The 21,149-nt window shown below is 47.3% G+C and overlaps 1 protein-coding gene across 1 annotated transcript; it reads right to left on the reverse strand.

Moving 5' to 3' along the window:
• Positions 1 to 2,046: 2,046 nt before the first annotated feature.
• REXO2 (RNA exonuclease 2) lies at positions 2,047 to 18,646 on the reverse strand. Its single transcript, XM_069743096.1, has 7 exons — positions 18,385 to 18,646; positions 14,167 to 14,250; positions 12,896 to 12,973; positions 11,806 to 11,917; positions 7,512 to 7,620; positions 5,543 to 5,596; positions 2,047 to 2,352 (listed from the first exon to the last, which is right to left on the reverse strand). Exons 1-7 carry the CDS (start codon positions 18,526 to 18,528, stop codon positions 2,268 to 2,270), a joined length of 666 nt encoding a protein of 221 aa, XP_069599197.1. The 5' UTR covers positions 18,529 to 18,646; the 3' UTR covers positions 2,047 to 2,267.
• Between the last annotated feature and the right edge of the window lie 2,503 nt (positions 18,647 to 21,149).

Here is a 21,149-nt window from a genome sequence, read left to right on the forward strand (position 1 = left end):
GATGGCAGAACATCATGACACGTTGGCCAACTTTAAATACATTCAAAATTGCGTCAGTTGCACCCACATTGCAAGCAAGAAAAAGGATGGAAGCCCATGTAGTGTATGCAGTGGATCAAAATAAGACCGCTTAATAACTGAAAAATATTCAATGTCACAGGCTAATGCAGAAGTGCGTCTGTTACACACCTGTCCCCGGTCCGCTGAACTCTCTGGGGCTCCATGTCGGACTTTGCAGGTGGCCAAGGCATGCTTCCATGTGATGAACTGCCTGGGCCTTGAATCTGACACCAGACGTGCAGTTTGTTGTGCACAGCAAAGTGTAGAGCAGTTCTGTACTGACTAGACACATCTGCCCACACTAACTCCACCACCAGACTCGTCCGATGACCACAGTGGCTGATGCATAGCGCTCTTCTTTATGTCTCCAACATTGTTGGCGGCCATAATTTCCACTCAGCGCAAATCGACTTTTATCGGCGAACAGAGCTGAGACCCACTGGTCCCTCATCCAGCAAAGATGGTCCCTGGCCCATGCAAGACTATGACGCCTGTGCCGGTGGTGTGATCCAGTACCTTGCAGGTCCTCTAGCGCACACACCACGCTGATGTAAACTGTTTCGAATGGTCTGACGTGGCACTTGGGAGCCTCTCCCCTCCATTAAATATGAGTGAAGTTGTTTGGCATTCATCATCCAGGTCAGAAGGGCATTGTTCACAATGAAGCGGTCATTTTTGTGGGACTTGGCCAAAGTGTAAGAGTGTGACAGGAGCCATCAGATGCCTCTCCCTTTCTATATGTATAGTGTTTAGTGGCCCCTGGGATACTCTATCTGGCCTCGCAGCTCCCATGAGTCCTGTGCACTTCTCAGTGTCTAGTTCTGGCCAAAGGCCCCGAACATTGCAGGGATGTCTGGTGAAAACAGTAGCCGATGTCCTCATGCTGCCCGAACAGTCTGTACTTATCGTGCGGTCCAGCCCTCTGGCCTTCAACATTGCTAACACTTTATCCTCCAATCTGATCCCCAACTATCTCACCTGACCAGTAAGTGTTCATCTAGGTAACTGTCCCCACCTCTCCCATACTGGGGCTGTTACCGAACACATTCACCGTTTCTATCCTAAACCTGCCTACTTCTTGAACTTATTGTGCCACCACTGCACTATACCCAATCGTATCCTAAACCACGAACCCTATGCTATACCTATGCCCTGCACTTTTCCCATAAATAACACTATATGAATCACAATATATCACATTAACCGCGTACATTAGTGCAGAACCATATAAGTCACAAACCAGCACACATTTTGTACCAACACTCTTTAGAAGAGACACACAACAGCCCATTAGACCTTTACAAAAGGACGTCCACGTCTCTGCCTTTCTGTGACTCTGCCAGTATCTCTGTTGTCACCTGCTGATGACTCTGCGATAAGCTCGGTGGCCACTTCCTTCTGGGAACATCCTGATTGAAGCCTTGCAATGGCGAGGTCTTGTTCATCAATTGTTAGGTGTCGTCTTGGTCTCATGATGTCAATATGTGAACAGGAAGATGATGAGGACTGTTTAATACCAATTCGAATTGAACCGTGAAATTTATTGGGCGATTCATGGATCAAATACCTGTGGTGAAGTTTTCAATTAAAGTCCTTACAAGAAGGATGCAAATTTGCACCAGCATGGGGCACCTAACCTCAGCAGGGGCGGACGTGTCATTGCAGCAACCTGTGCAGTCCCACAGGGGCCCGGGCAGTAAGGCGCTTCTGCCATAGCAGAACTATTGGACTGGAAAGGGCCCATATACTGTTCTTGCACAGGGGCCCGCTCTGTCTGTGTCCGCCACTGATCCTCAGCATGTGCTAGCTGTGGGGGCCCCATTTGATCCCCCTATTACTTGCTAGAAGGGTCCCCAAGTTCTTCCTCACTGTACACCGGCGTGGAATAGTAGCTGGAGTGAAGCATTATTGGCAGTGAATGCGTTACTACCTGTCAGTGATGATGATAGACGCCGCTATTACATTTATATGCCAATGAATAAAGACTGTTGGGGGAACAATTTATTGGTAAGAACAAAATTCAAAATAAGCAACTTTATCACACATGTAAAATGTTCCTGTGCTCTAACCCTTCCCCCAATCAGCCTGGAAGAAACAACCACTGTTGGGTTTTACCAATGAACGTGCATAGTAACAACGCCGGGGTGGGTGCTGGATACGCCGCCACATGTCGGGAGACACCGCCACATGCCAGGAGACTCGCAGTCCTACTTCTCATCGGTCACCTTCTTAAAAACATTCTGCCTGTAAAAGTGAAGTTCCTTGATGCTTTCTCGGATGTCATCCAAAGCTCTGCAAAAGGCAAGAATGAAGCATAAATCAGGGGAGCGTGGAGGGCAGGGAGGTTTTACCCTGAAGCGATGGGTTAATAAGAAACATTCATTAAAGGGATCCTGTCATCAGGAGACGCCGGCCAATCTGCAGGCAGCAATGCTATAGAGTAGGGAGCAGAGTAGATGGACATAACCTGTGCTTTCATCATTTCTGGGATTTCCAGTCCAGTGGGCGGTCCTATCAGTGACTGACAGCTTTCTTTGCACTGATCGTACCACCCACCGGACAGGAAAACCCAGAAAGAGCAGAGGATTAAAGGGAACCCATCATGTTCCCAAACACTATTAGCAGCTATAGGGTTAATCTTTGTTCTAAGGCTGCCCGCTGCAGCACCAAAAGCCCTTCTACTGGGAGGAAACTAACCTGATTCCTCCAGGGAGCCGCCAGCTTTCAGTCACAGAGGCAGTGCCCAGAAAGGCTGCAGTCACGGCTCATCACACATTATGCGCCAGCTAGACGAACGCCTCAGGTATACGCACACCCCAGGACTGACTGACAGCTCTCTCCGCTGCTGCTCCGGTAACACCTCTATAACTGAAAGCCGGCAGCTCCTGGGAGGAAATAAGTTCATTTTCTCCCTGTAGCCGCACTTTCAGTAAGGCCTCATTCAGACGTCCCTGCTGTACATACATGTTTTTCACGGATATAACATGTACCTATGAAAATCTCGGCAGCCATTCACATGTCTGTTTTTTTCTAAGTCTATGGGACTATGAAAATCGCCGACCGCACATGGATGACATCAGTGTCAAATCTGTGCGCTTCATAATTAACATTATAATGAACAGGAGAACCTTTGTAATTTATTACTCCATCACTGATGACTCACGCACCATATTTACATATGTGAAAACTACAGATGTCTGAGTGAGGCCTAACCAGATATCTACAGGTTAATAGTGTTTGGGAACATGACCGGTGCCATTTCTACAAGTAAAACCCAGGTCATACTGCACCTCTCCTCACAAAACTGGATGTCAGTCTTCTCAGCTCCCTGCTCTACAACATGGAGACTGCAGACTGGACGGCATTTTCAGAGTGACAGGTTCCCTTTAAATGACAAACTGTATTATGAACAAGATTAAAGGGGTTGTCCATGACCGATATGTCACTATAAGATATATGGTGCGGTGTCTTGTAAAGATTTAGTCAGATGATAGTTGGGGATGTTGGGGGTCCGACCTCTCACTCCTGTGATCTCCGCACAGCTCATCAGATGATTGGGGGCCGCACTATCGGTATTGCTTACCAGGCCTCCCGAGGGATCGGCTGCTGTCAGGGAGACTAATCTCATATGTAACAGGTCTAAATACAATGTTAGCCACGGGGGCACATTTAGTAGCCACTGTGTCTGCTACAGCAGATTGGTCCCATTCACTTGTATAGGACTGAGCAGCAGTGCCAGGCAAGTGTATGCAGGGGGCGTCATGCTTGTCGAGGGGCAGGGCTGCTTCATCTTGTCGGTCTGTCCTAAGGATAGGCCGCCATTAGCAAAGACCTGAAAAAAAAACGTTTAAAAATATAGACACTTTCGGGGAGCAATTTTTGTTTTTTACTTAAAGGGGATGTCCAGTGAAAATAAGTCACAGGATAGGTGACAATGGGGGTCCAAACAATGAGACCAGCGCTAATCAGCAGAGAGTGGCAGCGCACAAGTGTGACCACCGCTCCACTCATTCCCTAGGGGGCTTCTGCAGCCCCATAGATAACAAATGAAGAGGCAGTAGGGTATCTAATTTTGTAACAGGAATAAAAGCTTGTTGGTGATAAAAAATTTTTAAAAAAGGCCAATCTAGGTGGTCAGACACCCACCCATCAGTACATAATTGCCTATTCCGTGGATAGCTACTGGCTTCCTCTTTAAATCCATGGATCTGATGCCAGAAAGGGCTAACGAGGAACCCGTCAGTGAGCTGGTTCTGGCCTCTTGTAAGTCTTATCTGCTACAAATCTGTTACAAACACTGGTGTGATGGCAGAAAATGCAGATTTTTGCCGCATTTTAAATGTGTATTTTCCATTCATTAAAATAGATGAAAAATGTTGCAAATATTGACCGATCTAAAATGGCATCACATCTGCAAGGAAAAAATAAGCATCGTGTTAATGAGAGTCCAGAAATCTGGACAGGAAAACGCTGCATTTTTAGCAGGAAAACCACTGAATAGATGCAACGTGTAAACACAGCCTCAGGGTGCAATGACACCCATATCGCTTCATTCCCTATAATGTGCAGTGTAAACCAGATACCGATCATCCAACGAGTGAGTAAAACACTCGAAATGAAATGATTGCTGAGCTAGCTTATTAATAATCACTCGGCAGCACATTGTCCTGTGTAAACAGGAACTGTGCTGCCGAGAACAAGGACGATTCTGTGCGCATCAGAACACAAGACGGCCTGCCTGAATAAGCCAGCAATCTGTACAGCCAGTGTAATTCCATGATTGCAAAGTAGCATCTAAACAAGGTTACTCACCAAAAACAGATTCTAATTCCTCAAAGGAGCGAAACTCCCTACACTTTTCTCTATAAAGATCCATTTTCTATTTTTGCCAAGAAACATGCAGATGAAGTCGCGGCCGATATACAGTCACATGACCCAAGACGGGAGAGTTCATTCAACTTTTCAGGAAACTCCCTGGTGCTCTGCTGACATCTAGTGGGAATTTAGGGAACTACACAGGTGGCTGTAATAGTAGATTTGGGGGACTGTGAAGGGGCAGAACATGAGACATTGTGATCGCCCGGCCATCAATGACCGGATGGTAGCCGAGAAAACTACTATTTAGGCCATAGAAGGGGCTTATTAACAACCCATTGATACCTCACGATGCTTTTGTGAATTAAAAAAATAAAAAAATCTAAACAATAATAAGAGTCAGATTGGTTACCAGAGCCATTACGGGGTGGATCTAATTGGTTAATCAACCTAATTTGTGTGTAGGGAGAACAGATTTTTTTTTTTTTTTTACTTTTCTTTATATTCCGGTCACTGTGGGTATAAATAATTTGATTAAACTGACTTTTTATCATTGCAACAATTTCATGTGTGTTGTTTAATAGAAAACAATGATTTAATTGTTTGGGGGGGTTGGTTATAGGGGGGTGTGGCGCAGTTTTCGGTGGAGGTGAGATAGCGCACGTACCTATGAGAAGCTGCTTTCATTGGTGCACGTTCATAGTCCGCAGGGTACCAGCGTCTGAAACAAGAGGAGAACCTTTCTAATTCTTTCCCTTACGTTTTAATCATTGCCGGACGAGTAGAAACACTTGGAAAACGTTCAAAGATGGGAACCGATCTTCTTCTACAATTTCCCTCCCCCTGACATACCGTATTTTTTGAACTGTAAGATTAACTTTTTTCCTCCCAAAATGTGGAGGAAAATGGGGGGTGCGTCTTATAGCCCAGATGTATTGGCTCTGGCTGTGGTGGGGGTATCGGAGGAGCAGCGGGTCACAGAGGCAGGAGCCGGCGGCTCTGGCTAACTAGTGCCCGCTGCTAAAGAGAAATCAATATGCACCGCATTCCACGCCCATGAGCGTGGAGGGCAATGAATATTCATTTCATCCTGGTAAGATTGATTGATTGATTGACCCTCATCCAGTTCCTGGTATACATGGCCCCATCAGAAAAGATAAAAAAAGAAGCATTACTCTTACCTTCCTCCGCTCACTCGCAGTTGCAGCATCCTGCTCTGGTGCCAGCAGCTGATGAATGCTTGTCAGCAGAGCATGGCAGGGACACCACGGCAGGGACATCATGCGCCGCTCACAAGCAGATCGAGCACAGGTGCCGGAATGCTCACTGGGTGTTCATCGGAGATCACGGTGAGTATCCATTCCTCTTCAGTAGCACGCACTGTCAGCTGCCGGCTTCCTGCTCCTGCCGGCGGCCAAGTGTGCCGATACTTAAGAGAAATGAATATTCTGAATATTCATTTCTCTTAATTATTGGCACACAACCGCTGGCAACAGGCGGCTGACAGTGCATGCTACTGAAGAGGAATGGATACTCACCGTGATCTCCGATGATCAATCATACCAGAATAAGGCTACTTTCACACTAGCGTCGTACGACGCACGTCGCAATGCGTCGTTTTGCAGAAAAAACTTTTTTCTCCATAGGCTTGTATTAGCGACGCATTGCATTATGGCGGACCGTCGGCACCAAAAAACGTTGCTTGTAACGTTTTTTGGTGCGCTGTGTCCGCCATTTCCGACCGCGCATGCGCGGCCGAAACTCTGCCCCCTCCTCCCCGCAACTCACAATGGGGGCAGCAGATGCGTTGTAATAATGCATCCGCTGCCCCCGTTGTGCTGCGTTGACACAGGATGCGTCTGCCCGACGCAATGCGACGGACCGACGCTAGTGTGAAAGTAGCCTAAGAATGGGCCCATGCATACCAGGATAGGGATGAGGGGACCATTGACCACATTTTTTGCTTCAGTTTTTTTCCCCTAATTTCCTCCTCTAAAACCTAGGTGCATCTTATGGTCCGATGCGTCTTATAGTCCAAAAAACACAGCACCTATTAACATATGTCTTTAGGTGTTATAAATCAGACTCTGCAGTTGCTCTCAAGCCAGGGCACTGAGCCATGTACTGCACCTCTAGAGGAGCCATATTCGCGTAACACTGGTGCTGCCCTATACATCACTATGTGAGGACAAGCAGAACTCCTCTAGGTTGGCGGTAAGTCAGCCACAGCGGGGCTCAAAAGGATCCCATCCCAGACATCACTCAAACATAATTGCATAAATCCTAAATAAGCGGTAAATTACCTTAGGATAAGATTTGTCTGGGATAAGAAAAAGGAGCTGTGACCTCCCCCACACCCGACGCACGTCGGTTCGCTGATCGTTTCTGCGTCACCAGAAACACATGGCAGAGAGCAGTGATCTGGCTGCGTCCTGCACTGCCCGGCATAAGCCCCATTTAGAGAGTAACCATCAGACGTGAAACACAAATGATCCCCCAGCGTTCCTTCCTTCTTCTCTTCACCAACCCCGATCCCTTTATGTGCTCAAATGACAGCGACAGCAAAGCATAAAAGATAGGGGAGAAGAGGCATCGTATAGACGACCGAAAAACCGGTCACTGCAATTATTACTTACCTGCATAACTCTTTAACAGTGCTGACATCAACTATCCTGTAATGCAGATGTCTCATAAACTGAGGCATGTATTTGTTCAGGAACGCTTTATCCACGTGCACAGAATTCCCTAAAAACAGAGAAAATATACGTCACTGGTTTTGTGAAGGGCGAGCTTGGATAAGGTGTTATCTGAGTATGCTTGGGTGACAACTGAGTGTCTTTGGCGTGCTCAAATAATATGTTCAACTCCCAGCCGTAACACATACATAGATTGCATAACGAACAGGCAGTTCCCGTATATGTTGCAGATGTCAAACAGCCGTGGGGAATCGAACATATACTTTTTCTACTTTTTCACAAGCCGTGCACCACTATATCTGGTAGTTGGATATTGTTTCTGCCAGTGTTGCAGCACTGCCAACGTTTTTGCCTCTTTTTTTCTATATTGTACTGAACTTGGCCCAGACTTCAGCAAATAAATACAGTACAGAGCAAAAGTTTGGACACACCTTCTTATTTAAAGATTTTTCTGTATTTTCATGACTATGAAAATTGTACATTCACACTGAAGGCATCAAAACTATGAATGAACACATGTGGAATTATATACTTAACAAAAAAGTGAAAAGCAACTGAAAATATGTCTTATATTCTAGGTTCTTCAAAGTAGCCACCTTTTGCTTTGATGTCTGCTTTGTACACTCTTGGCATTCTCTTGATGCGCTTCAAGAGGTATTCACCGGGAATGGTTTTCACTTCACAGGTGTGCCCTGTCAGGTTTAATAAGTGGGATTTCTTGCCTTATAAATGGGGTTGGGACCATCAGTTGTGTTGTGCAGAAGTCTGGTGGATACACAGCTGATAGTCCTACTGAATAGACTGTTAGAATTTGTATTATGGCAAGAAAAAAGCAGCTAAGTAAAGAAAAACGAGTGGCCATCACTACTGTAAGAAATGAAGGTCAGTCAGTCCGAAAAATTGGGGAAACTTTGAAAGTGTCCCCAAGTGCAGTGGCAAAAACCATCAAGTGCTACAAAGAAACTGGCTCACATGAGGACCGCCCCAGGAAAGGAAGACCAAGAGTCACCTCTGCTTCTGAGGATAAGTTTATCCGAGTCACCAGCCTCAGAAATCGCAGGTTAACAGCAGCTCAGATTAGAGACCAGATCAATGCCACACAGAGTTCTAGCAGCAGACACCTCTCTACAACAACTGTTAAGAGGAGACTTTGTGCAGCAGGCCTTCATGGTAAAATAGCTGCCAGGAAACCACTGCTAAGGACAGGCAACAAGCAGAAGAGACTTGTTTGGGCTAAAGAACACATGGAATGGACATTAGACCAGTGGAAATCTGTGCTTTGGTCTGATGACTCCAAATTTGAGATCTTTGGCTCCAGCCACCGTGTCTTTGTGCGACGCAGAAAAGGTGAACGGATGGACTCTACATGGTTCCCATCGTGAAGCCTGGAGGAGAAGGTGTGATGGTGTGGGGGTGCTTTGCTGGTGACACTGTTGGGGATTTATTCAAAATTGAAGGCATACTGAACCAGCATGGCTACCACAGCATCTTGCAGCAGCATGCTATTCCATCCGGTTTGCATATAGTTGGACCATCATTTATTTTTCAACAGGACAATGACCCCAAACACACCTCCAGGCTGTGTAAGGGCTATTTGACCAAGAAGGAGAGTGATGGGGTGCTACGCCAGATGACCTGGCCTCCACAGTCACAGTGCAAAGCAGTCATCAAAGCAAAAGGTGGCTACTTTGAAGAACCTAGAATATAAAACATAACAAAAAAGTGTGAAACAACTGAAATTATGTTTTATATTCTAGGTTCTTCAAAGTAGCCACCTTTTGCTTTGATGACTGCTTTGCCCATTCTTGGCATTCTCTTGATGAGCTTCAAGAGGTAGTCACCGGGAATGGTCTTCCAACAATCTTGAAGGAGTTCCCAGAGACGCTTAGCACTTGTTGGCCCTTTTGCCTTCACTCTGCGGTCCAGCTCACCCCAAACCATCTCGATTGGGTTCAGGTCTGGTGACTGTGGAGGCCAGGTCATCTGGCGTAGCACCCCATCACTCTCCTTCTTGGTCAAATAGCCCTTACACCGCCTGGAGGTGTGTTTGGGGTCATTGTCCTGTTGAAAAATAAATAATGGTCCAACTATATGCAAACCGGATGGAATAGCATGCTGCTGCAAGATGCTGTGGTAACCATGCTGGTTCAGTATGCCTTCAATTTTGAATAAATCCCCAACAGTGTCACCAGCAAAGCACCCCCACACCATCACACCTTCTCCTCCAGGCTTCACGATGGGAACCATGTAGAGTCCATCCGTTCACCTTTTCTGCGTCGCACAAAGACACGGTGGCTGGAGCCAAAGATCTCAAATTTGGAGTCATCAGACCAAAGCACAGATTTCCACTGGTCTAATGTCCATTCCATGTGTTCTTTAGCCCAAACAAGTCTCTTCTGCTTGTTGCCTGTCCTTAGCAGTGGTTTCCTGGCAGCTATTTTACCATGAAGGCCTGCTGCACAAAGTCTCCTCTTAACAGTTGTTGTAGAGAGGTGTCTGCTGCTAGAACTCTGTGTGGCAATGACCTGGTCTCTAATCTGAGCTGCTGTTAACCTGCGATTTCTGAGGCTGGTGACTCGGATAAACTTATCCTCAGAAGCAGAGGTGACTCTTGGTCTTCCTTTCCTGGGGCGGTCCTCATGTGAGCCAGTTTCTTTGTAGTACTTGATGGTTTTTGCCACTGCACTTGGGGACACTTTCAAAGTTTCCCCAATTTTTCGGACTGACTGACCTTCATTTCTTACAGTAGTGATGGCCACTCGTTTTTCTTTACTTAGCTGCTTTTTTCTTGCCATAATACAAATTCTAACAGTCTATTCAGTAGGACTATCAGCTGTGTATACACCAGACTTCTGCACAACACAACTGATGGTCCCAACCCCATTTATAAGGCAAGAAATCCCACTTATTAAACCTGAAATGGCACACCTGTGAAGTGAAAACCATTCCCGGTGACTACCTCTTGAAGCGCATCAAGAGAATGCCAAGAGTGTACAAAGCAGACATCAAAGCAAAAGGTGGCTACTTTGAAGAACCTAGAATATAAGACATATTTTCAGTTGCTTTTCACTTTTTTGTTAAGTATATAATTCCACATGTGTTCATTCATAGTTTTGATGCCTTCAGTGTGAATGTACAATTTTCATAGTCATGAAGATACAGAAAAATAATTAAATGAGAAGGTGTGTCCAAACGTTTACTCTATAGTGTATATTGTATCCCAATCAGAGCTAATGGGGTATAAGGTCCTGGGACCCTTCCTGCAGGGATCTGTGACCATCCCAGTGATCAGATCCCCCCACCTCATCCGAAGGATCAATGTGACAACAAATGCCCCAAAAGCAATGCACAGGAATAATGGCAGCTCTACATCACGCTGCTGTTTGGGTGCTTCTTTTCTCCCGTGTGCACAGGGGTTCAGGCATTGCCCTGGGACACTTTATTAGGCCGGGTGGGTCACTGGTCATATCCCAAAGCTTGCAGTGACCAGTAAAGCCCCCCCATTATCAAAAATGGATGCAGAGACCTGCTGATCCCCTTTGTTATTTTATCACCAGCAGTGCATATACAGATTTTAACAAGTCATGTGAACAGGAATAACCCCCCCCAAATCCTTGAATGACTGGATGATGTGCTACAGAACTTAGAGGGGTTGTCCAGGGCTGAGATATATTAATTTTGGAAGGAGCAGAGCGCCATACAGTGGCTATGTATGAGTACTGCAGCTCAGATGACAATGCACTAGGAGCAGTGCTGTTCACAGCCATTTGGCACCCGAGGACGGCTCCATATATTCCATTTTTCGTCTCGATATACTCAACTTCCAGCGGCCACTGCACCAGGTAATAAACTGATAGTTGAGGATGACAGCCCCAACTGATGAGCCCCTCATCAATATACTATTGTTAGCAAACCCCTTTAACCAGGCATCAGAAGTCCCATTTTTTTGTATTTTTCAAAAACAATAACTTATAACCCAATTACAGAAGCCCAAGATCAGCCGTGCCGAGTGGATGATGGTAAATGTTGGTGCAGATGTCATACGGACGATTTTACGATACTGTACTGTACTTTTTCTATACATTCCTTGGCTCTATCTAATATGCTACTGCAGCATTGTGCCGGGGCCGAGTGCTGCGGATGCTCAGCACAAGGCTGACGTCTGTTCCAGCTCCCAATTGTATGAAATGCAGGAGTACAACAATCTATGAGGAAGGGCTGGCCCGTAACCCACCTGCCAGGGGGCAGATTCCAGGCGGAGTGTGCTTCCTGACGAAAGACAGGAACTCGTACTCTGCTTGTGCTAGCGATATCTTGCTGTCCCTCACAGCTTGTGTAAGGCCAGACTGCAATCAGAAAGCAAAAGTGTAATTAGTGGCGCAAGCAACCTTAATAACACCTTGTGTAATCTCTCATGAAAATCACCTACAGGTCCACACTATAGACACGAGATGTCCTCTGATCTCTGTGCATCAGGGTTTATTCAGTCTACACTTGGGATAAAGAAGGGTTTGTAATGTGACGCAGCTAAACTCCGCTGCACTGCCCTTGCCCCACAGAGACTCATGCAGGAGGTTAGGCCAGGAGATCACAGCTGTATTATTATATCCCATGCACTGATAATCCTGACCTAAGCTATAGTAGGGGTGTGTTCTTTCCTCTGAGTATTGCTGTTTGCTTATGATTGGTCAGCATCCTACAGGCCGAAGAAGGACACACCCCCCGTGCAAACTACTGGTAACAACCACTTGGGCTTAATAAATTTTTAGCTCATTAGGAGCCAAATACACTGTATGCTAATATTTCCACAACAGAGAGGTGAAATAAAAACAAAAGTTGTATTCACCATTATATCATGTCTCTCTGTTGAACATGAAAAATTTGGTGAAAAGTTGTCTTTAACGATGGACTCACACAGACATACGTTATGGTCTGTACACGGGCTGCAATGCTGGGAATGACCACGGGTCTTCTGACCCGAAGTTACAACCTCAGACACATATGAAGTGGACAGTTTGGGTCAGGAGATCCCCGATCAGTTTGGGAATTGCAGACAGTGTACAGACTGTGAAAGATGTGTGTGTGATTCTGGCCAAAGGCTTTGTTCACACTTCTATCTTGGCTTTTGTGTAGAAGTCTTGATGTTGCATTGACAGAAAAAAAAAAAAAAACACTTAATAGGATTGTCAGTGCGCATCATATGTTTCCACTGAAAAAATAGAGCTACAAAACTGTAGATTTTGCTGTCATAAACATGGAAGCCCTCAACACAGATCCACAAAGCATCAGTGACTGGAGCCGGGGTGGTGTGTGGCACACGTTACCTTTCCATGATGGGTCTTGCACCAGTTGGACATGCTGTCCAGTAACTCATCTGGCTGCTTAATAATCAAATTAGGGCCCTGCAAAAGGAAAAGTTACAGCACCATTACAACTGCGCAAGATCACATTTTTTTTTTCAGATTTCTCTTATTTTCTAATTAGATGGTGTAGCAAGGTCTCCGCTAAAGTACTGGAGGGGAGAAACGTGTGACTGAGGATCTTAGGGCTGTTTTTTTTTTTTTTTTTTAAGAACAGCTGAAGAGTGGGTGGGAGGCTGTTCACCATATCTCCACCCCAGGGTGGAGTCCAGAAGGTAAATAGGCAGCCTCCTGACTCATTCCGGGTTCAGTGTGCCTGGAGACAAGATCTCCCCAGCTGTGTTTATGGCAAAGTTAAGCCCTGCTGTTTATCCTAAGCGGGTGGATCCCTGTAGTCACATGGACTGTGCGATACGTTTTTTTTTTTTTGTTTTCCAGTCATGCCAGAAAGGCTGTGTTTATTTTGCTGATCTTTGCACTGGTTTATGCCGTATCTTTTTAATAAACCAGTAGAAGATTCAAACGAGAAATGTTCCTGTGTCTACCTCTGTGAGCAGCCGAGCGAGTTGATCTACAACAAAGGATATTCTGACAGATCTAGCAGAATGAGACGTAGCCCACAGGAACACGATAGACTCCATGTGCTGCCAAATCATGCTACATGGGGCAGGTATGTCAGAGATAGTCACACCTGGAAATCATCAGTTACCAGGGGCTTGGATCTGACGGAAATAAACTAATTGATACTCGCCTAGTAGCACCCACTTCTACTAGGTTTCAGAGAAGACCGCTCTGTGGTCACCGCTGAGACAGGAAGTGGAGATGACCATACAAAATGTATACTTTATGACCAGCCATACAAAGGATGAATGAAATAGAGGCGTTCAAAAGTAAATGAACAGCGCTCCAGCCGGGTGTAGTAGTATCAAAACGATAGTTTATTTCGCCATGAAACCGCAACGTTTCGACCAGAACCTGGTCTTTTTCAAGACTTGAAAAAGACCAGGTTCTGGTCGAAACGTTGCTGTTTCCTGACAAAATAAACTATCGTTTTGATGCTACTACACCCGGCTGGAGCGCTGTTCGTCTACTTTTGGACTGTTTGGTATATCCAGGATGGTTCCCTGGACATTGAACGAGCGCCCCCTTGAGTGAGTGCTGTCAGACCCTTCTTTTTTCTACTACATGAAATAGAGGCGTTCGTCTCACTACAACCTGGCGATGGCGCCACTTACCTCGGCAAGTACATTGAGGTCGGAATCTGTTATTAAACAAGCCATCTCTATAATCTGGTCCTTCTTTATGTCCAGTCCGGTCATCTGCAACACAGAGAAACCAGCAGACATAGGAGCAACAGGTTACACCCCAGACACTTTAGAGAGACCACCCGGACCAGCAGAGCCAAGCCCACCGAAATCCCAGGTAACTACAACCACGGGAGACGTCCTCGTCTAACAGCATTAATGGAGAAGCTTAAAATGGCGGCACAGAGAGTTATGGTCACAATGAAGGAACATGCCACGTTTTCCTACAGCGGTCACACAAGAAGTTGGAACATGTGGGAATTTTTGTCATTGCCTCATTATTTCAGTGAATTTGAGGGCCATACAGAGTGCGGGGGCTGTAGAGGTCATAATACTGAGTGGGGGTCATCATACTATGTTTGCTGGGCTCTGAAAGCCATAATACTGTTTTGTAAACAGAGGGATCATCATACTGTGCTGGGAACACTGTGGCGGCATTATACTGTACATATGGGGACAGCGTTATACTGTGTGCTGGGAGCACTGTGGCGGCATTATACTGTACATATGGGGACAGCGTTATACTGTGTGCTGGGAGCACTGTGGCAGCATTATACTGTACATATGGGGACAGTGTTATACTGTGCTGGGAACACTGTGGCGGCATTATACTGTACATATGGGGGCAGTGTTATACTGTGCTGGGAACACTGTGGCGGCATTATACTGTACATATGGGGACAGCGTTATACTGTGTGCTGGGAGCACTGTGGCGGCATTATACTGTACATATGGGGACAGCGTTATACTGTGTGCTGGGCACTGTGGCGGCATTATACTGTACATATGGGGGCAGTGTTATACTGTGCTGGGAACACTGTGGCGGCATTATACTGTACATATGGGGGCAGCGTTATACTGTGTGCTGGGCACTGTGGCGGCATTATACTGTACATATGGGGGCAGTGTTATACTGTGCTGGGAACACTGTGGCGGCATTATACTGTACATATGGGGGCAGTGTTATACTGTGTGCTGGGCACTGTGGCAGCATTATACTGTACATATGGGGACAGCGTTATACTGTGTGCTGGGCACTGTGGCGGCATTATACTGTACATATGGGGCAGTGTTATACTGTGCTGGGAACACTGTGGCGGCATTATACTGTACATATGGGGACAGTGTTATACTGTGCTGGGAACACTGTGGCGGCATTATACTGTACATATGGGGACAGTGTTATACTGTGTGCTGGGAGCACTGTGGCAGCATTATACTGTACATATGGGGACAGTTATACTGTGTGCTGGGCACTGTGGCGGCATTATACTGTACATATGGGGACAGCGTTATACTGTGTGCTGGGAGCACTGTGGCAGCATTATACTGTACATATGGGGGCAGTGTTATACTGTGTGCTGGGCACTGTGGCAGCATTATACTGTACATATGGGGACAGCGTTATACTGTGTGCTGGGCACTGTGGCAGCATTATACTGTACATATGGGGACAGTGTTATACTGTGTGCTGGGAGCACTGTGGCAGCATTATACTGTACATATGGGGACAGCGTTATACTGTGTGCTGGGCACTGTGGCGGCATTATACTGTACATATGGGGCAGTGTTATACTGTGTGCTGGGCACTGTGGCAGCATTATACTGTACATATGGGGACAGCGTTATACTGTGTGCTGGGCACTGTGGCAGCATTATACTGTACATATGGGGACAGTGTTATACTCTGTGCTGGGAACACTGTGGCAGCATTATACTGTACATATGGGGACAGTTATACTGTGTGCTGGGCACTGTGGCGGCATTACACAGCGTTCTGAGCACTGTGGCGGCATTACACAGCGTTCTGAGCACTGTGGCGGCATTACACAGCGTTCTGAGCACTGTGGCGGCATTACACAGCGTTCTGAGCACTGTGGCGGCATTACACAGCGTTCTGAGCACTGTGGCGGCATTACACAGCGTTCTGAGCACTGTGGCGGCATTACACCGCGTTCTGAGCACTGTGGCGGCATTACACCGCGTTCTGAGCACTGTGGCGGCATTACACAGCGTTCTGAGCACTGTGGCGGCATTACACCGCGTTCTGAGCACTGTGGCGGCATTACACAGCGTTCTGAGCACTGTGGCGGCATTACACAGCGTTCTGAGCACTGTGGCGGCATTACACAGCGTTCTGAGCACTGTGGCGGCATTACACAGCGTTCTGAGCACTGTGGCGGCATTACACAGCATTCTGAGCACTGTGGCGGCATTACACAGCATTCTGAGCACTGTGGCGGCATTACACCGCGTTCTGAGCACTGTGGCGGCATTACACCGCGTTCTGAGCACTGTGGCGGCATTACACCGCGTTCTGAGCACTGTGGCGGCATTACACCGCGTTCTGAGCACTGTGGCGGCATTACACCGCGTTCTGAGCACTGTGGCGGCATTACACCGCGTTCTGAGCACTGTGGCGGCATTACACCGCGTTCTGAGCACTGTGGCGGCATTACACCGCGTTCTGAGCACTGTGGCGGCATTACACCGCGTTCTGAGCACTGTGGCGGCATTACACCGCGTTCTGAGCACTGTGGCGGCATTACACCGCGTTCTGAGCACTGTGGCGGCATTACACCGCGTTCTGAGCACTGTGGCGGCATTACACCGCATTCTGAGCACTGTGGCGGCATTACACCGCGTTCTGAGCACTGTGGCGGCATTACACCGCGTTCTGAGCACTGTGGCGGCATTATACTGTGTTGGGGCACCATACATATAGGGTACTGTAGGGGGCATCATTCATAGTATATGGGGCCCATGAACAGAGTATCGCAGTGGTTAAGATCATTGAGGGACTCCAATGAGGGCAATACTTACAGTGATACATGTCCGTCTATAGGTTTTCTGGGGTGTAGGGGGAATACAATTAGGACTCTTGCTATGGGGTCCATGATTAATATCTGTGCTCCTGGCTGCAGCCGATCACTGGGCTCAGTGGTGATTTCTACGTTCGCTCCTGGCTGCAGCCGATCACTGGGCTCAGTGGCGACTGCTACGTGTGCTCCTGGCTGCAGCCGGTCACTGGGCTCAGTGGCGACTGCTACGTGCGCTCCTGGCTGCAGCCGATCACTGGGCTCAGTGGCGATTTCTACATTCCCTCCTGGCTGCAGCCGATCACTGGGCTCAGTGGCGATTTCTACATTCCCTCCTGGCTGCAGCCGATCACTGGGCTCAGTGGCGATTTCTACATTCCCTCCTGGCTGCAGCCGATCACTGGGCTCAGTGACGACTGCTACGTGCGCTCCTGGCTGCAGCCGATCACTGGGCTCAGTGGCGATTTCTACATTCCCTCCTGGCTGCAGCCGATCACTGGGCTCAGTGGCGACTGCTACGTGTGCTCCTGGCTGCAGCCGGTCACTGGGCTCAGTGGCGACTGCTACGTGTGCTCCTGGCTGCAGCCGATCACTGGGCTCAGTGGCGACTGCTACGTGCGCTCCTGGCTGCAGCCGATCACTGGGCTCAGTGGCGATTTCTACATTCCCTCCTGGCTGCAGCCGATCACTGGGCTCAGTGGCGATTTCTACATTCCCTCCTGGCTGCAGCCGATCACTGGGCTCAGTGACGACTGCTACGTGCGCTCCTGGCTGCAGCCGATCACTGGGGTCAGTGGCGATTTCTACATTCCCTCCTGGCTGCAGCCGATCACTGGGCTCAGTGGCGATTTCTACATTCCCTCCTGGCTGCAGCCGATCACTGGGCTCAGTGACGACTGCTACGTGCGCTCCTGGCTGCAGCCGATCACTGGGCTCAGTGGCGATTTCTACATTCCCTCCTGGCTGCAGCCGATCACTGGGCTCAGTGACGACTGCTACGTGCGCTCCTGGCTGCAGCCGATCACTGGGCTCAGTGGCGATTTCTACGTTCCCTCCTGTCTGCAGCCGATCACTGGGGTCAGTGGCGATTTCTACGTTCGCTCCTGGCTGCAGACAATCCCTGGGATCGCTGTTTTTTTTCTCTTTTTGTAGAAAAATACAGTGCCTAATGATTGGCTTCACTGTTGTCACCGCTGCAGCCTGTCAGCAGAGGAGCGGAGGGAGCGGTGCATTGCTTGATGGTCCCGCGGATCCCCCCAGGGTGGCGCAGCCCCGGGAATGCCCCCTCATGCCTCCCGCATCTCCCGCGCCATACAGCCGCAGCTCTCACCTCCAGATCCACCCACACCATGCGCTGCTCCATGTCCCCTGACATGCCGGCACACGCTCTGACGGCCGGGAGCGGCGGGAACCTGTGGCTGCCAGCAACGAATCGAGACACTAACGTGGTGAGAACCGGCGGAGCGAACAGCATCACCGGGCGGCAGGTGGTGACGGCTCCGCTGCTATGGTTACACGGCGCTCAGGACCATGCTGCTGACACGGCCGGCAACCAGGCACTACACAAAGGCGGAAGTACCCACTCGGCACTATGCGCCGAGCCACGCCCCACATTACTGATTGGTCACTAGACCATCGTCGGCGGGCGTGGTCTGTTGAGGTCACCAGGCCAACCGTTCATGATGAGTTGGATAAAACTTGCTACGGAGCGCCGAGAGAGTCAAATGCAAACTTTGCTTCATACTGTTTATCTTATTAACACTAATGTAATGTGAGAATACCCCTTTGAATGAATTAACCCCTTCATGACCCAGCCTATTTTGACCTTAAAGACCTTGCCGTTTTTTGCAATTCTGACCAGTGTCCCTTTATGAGGTAATAACTCAGGAACGCTTCAATGGATCCTAGCAGTTCTGAGATTGTTTTTTCGTGACATATTGGGCTTCGTGTTAGTGGTAAATTTAGGTCAATAAATTCTGCGTTTATTTGTGATAAAAACGGAAATTTGGCGAAAATTTAGAAAATTTCGCAATTTTCACATTTTGAATTTTTATTCTGTTAAACCAGAGAGATATGTGACACAAAATAGTTAATAAATAACATTTCCCACATGTTTACTTTACATCAGCACAATTTTGGAAACATTTTTTTTTGCTAGGAAGTTATAAGGGTTAAAATTTGACCAGCGATTTCTCATTTTTACAACGAAATTTACAAAACCATTTTTTTAGGGACCACCTCACATTTGAAGTCAGTTTGAGGGGTCTATATGGCTGAAAATACCCAAAAGTGACACCATTCTAAAAACTGCACCCCTCAAGGTACTCAAAACCACATTCAAGAAGTTTATTAACCCTTCAGGTGCTTCACAGCAGCAGAAGCAACATGGAAGGAAAAAATGAACATTTAACTTTTTAGTCACAAAAATGATATTTTAGCAACAATTTTTTTATTTTCCCAAGGGTAAAAAGAGAAACTGGACCCCAAACGTTATTGTACAATTTGTCCTGAGTACACTGATACCCCATATGTGGGGGGAACTACTGTTTGGGCGCACAACAGGGCTCAGAAGGGAAGGAGCGCCATTTGACTTTTGAATGAAAAATTAGCTCCAATCGTTAGCGGACACCATGTCGCGTTTGGAGAGTCCCTGTGTGCCTAAATATTGGAGCGTCCCCACATGTGACCCAATTTTAGAAACTGGACCACCCAAGGAGCTTATCAAGATGCATAGTGAGCACTTTGAACCCCCAGGTGCTTCAGAAATTGATCCGTAAAAATGAAAAAGTACTTTTTTTTTTACAAAAATTTGTTTTAGCCTCAATTTGATCAGTTCCACATGGGCAGCAGGATAAAATGGATCCTAAAATTTATTGGGCAATTTGTCCTGAGTATGCTGATACCTCACATGTGGGGGTAAACCACTGTTTGGGCACACGGCCGGGCTCGGAAGGGAAGGAGCGCCATTTGACTTTTTGAATGAAAAATTAGCTCCAATCGTTAGCGGACACCATATCGCGTTTGGAGAGCCCCTGTGTGCCTAAACATTGGAGCTCCCCCACATGTGACCCCATTTTGGAAACTAGACCTCCCATGGAACTAATCTAGATGTGCAGTGACCACTTTAAACCTCCAAGTGCTTCACAGAAGTTTATAACGCAGAGCAGGGAAAATAAAAAATCATTTTTCTTTCTTCAAAAATTATTTTTTAGCCCGCAATTTTTTATTTTCACAAGAGTAACAGGAGAAATTGGACCCCAAAAGTTGTTGTCCAGTTTGTCCTGAGTACACTAATACCCCATATGTGGGGGGAACCACTGTTTGGGCACATGACGGGGCTCAGAAGGGAAGTAATGATGTTTTGGAATGCAGACTTTGATGGAATGGTCTGCGGGCATCATGTTACGTTTGCAGAGCCCCTGATGTGCCTAAGCAGTAGAAACCCCCCACAAGTGACCCCATTTTAGAAACTAGACCCCCCAAGGAACTTATCTAGATGTGTGGTGAGCACTTTGAACCCCCAAGTGCTTCACAGAAGTTCCTAAAAAAATTACGTTTTAGTAAGCAATTTTTTATTTTCACAAGGGTAACAGGAAAAGTGGACCCAAATATTGGTTGCCCAGTTTGTCCTGAGTATGCTGGTACCCCATATGTGGGGGTAAACCACTGTTTGGGCGCATGTCAGGGCTCGGAAGTGAGGGAGCACCATTTGACTTTTTGAATACAAGATTGGCTGGAATCAATGGTGGCGCCATGTTGCGTTTGGAGACCCCTGATGTGCCTAAACAGTGGAAACCCCTCAATTCTAACTCCAACACTAACCCCAACACACCCCTAACCCTAATCCCAACCCTAAGCCTAATCCCAACCCTAACCACAACCTTCATCCCAACACACCCCTGACCAAAACCCTAACCACAAGCCTAATCTTAACCCTATTTCCAACCCTAGCCCTAATTCCAACCCTAACTCTAATTCCAACCCTAACCCTAAGGCTATGTGCCCACGTTGCGGATTCGTGTGAGATTTTTCCGCACCATTTTTGAAAAGTCCGCAGGTAAAAGGCACTGTGTTTTACCTGCGGATTTACCGCGG

The sequence above is a fragment of the Ranitomeya imitator genome, chromosome 10 (genome assembly GCF_032444005.1).
Source record: "Ranitomeya imitator isolate aRanImi1 chromosome 10, aRanImi1.pri, whole genome shotgun sequence".
Taxonomy (NCBI): domain Eukaryota; kingdom Metazoa; phylum Chordata; class Amphibia; order Anura; family Dendrobatidae; genus Ranitomeya; species Ranitomeya imitator.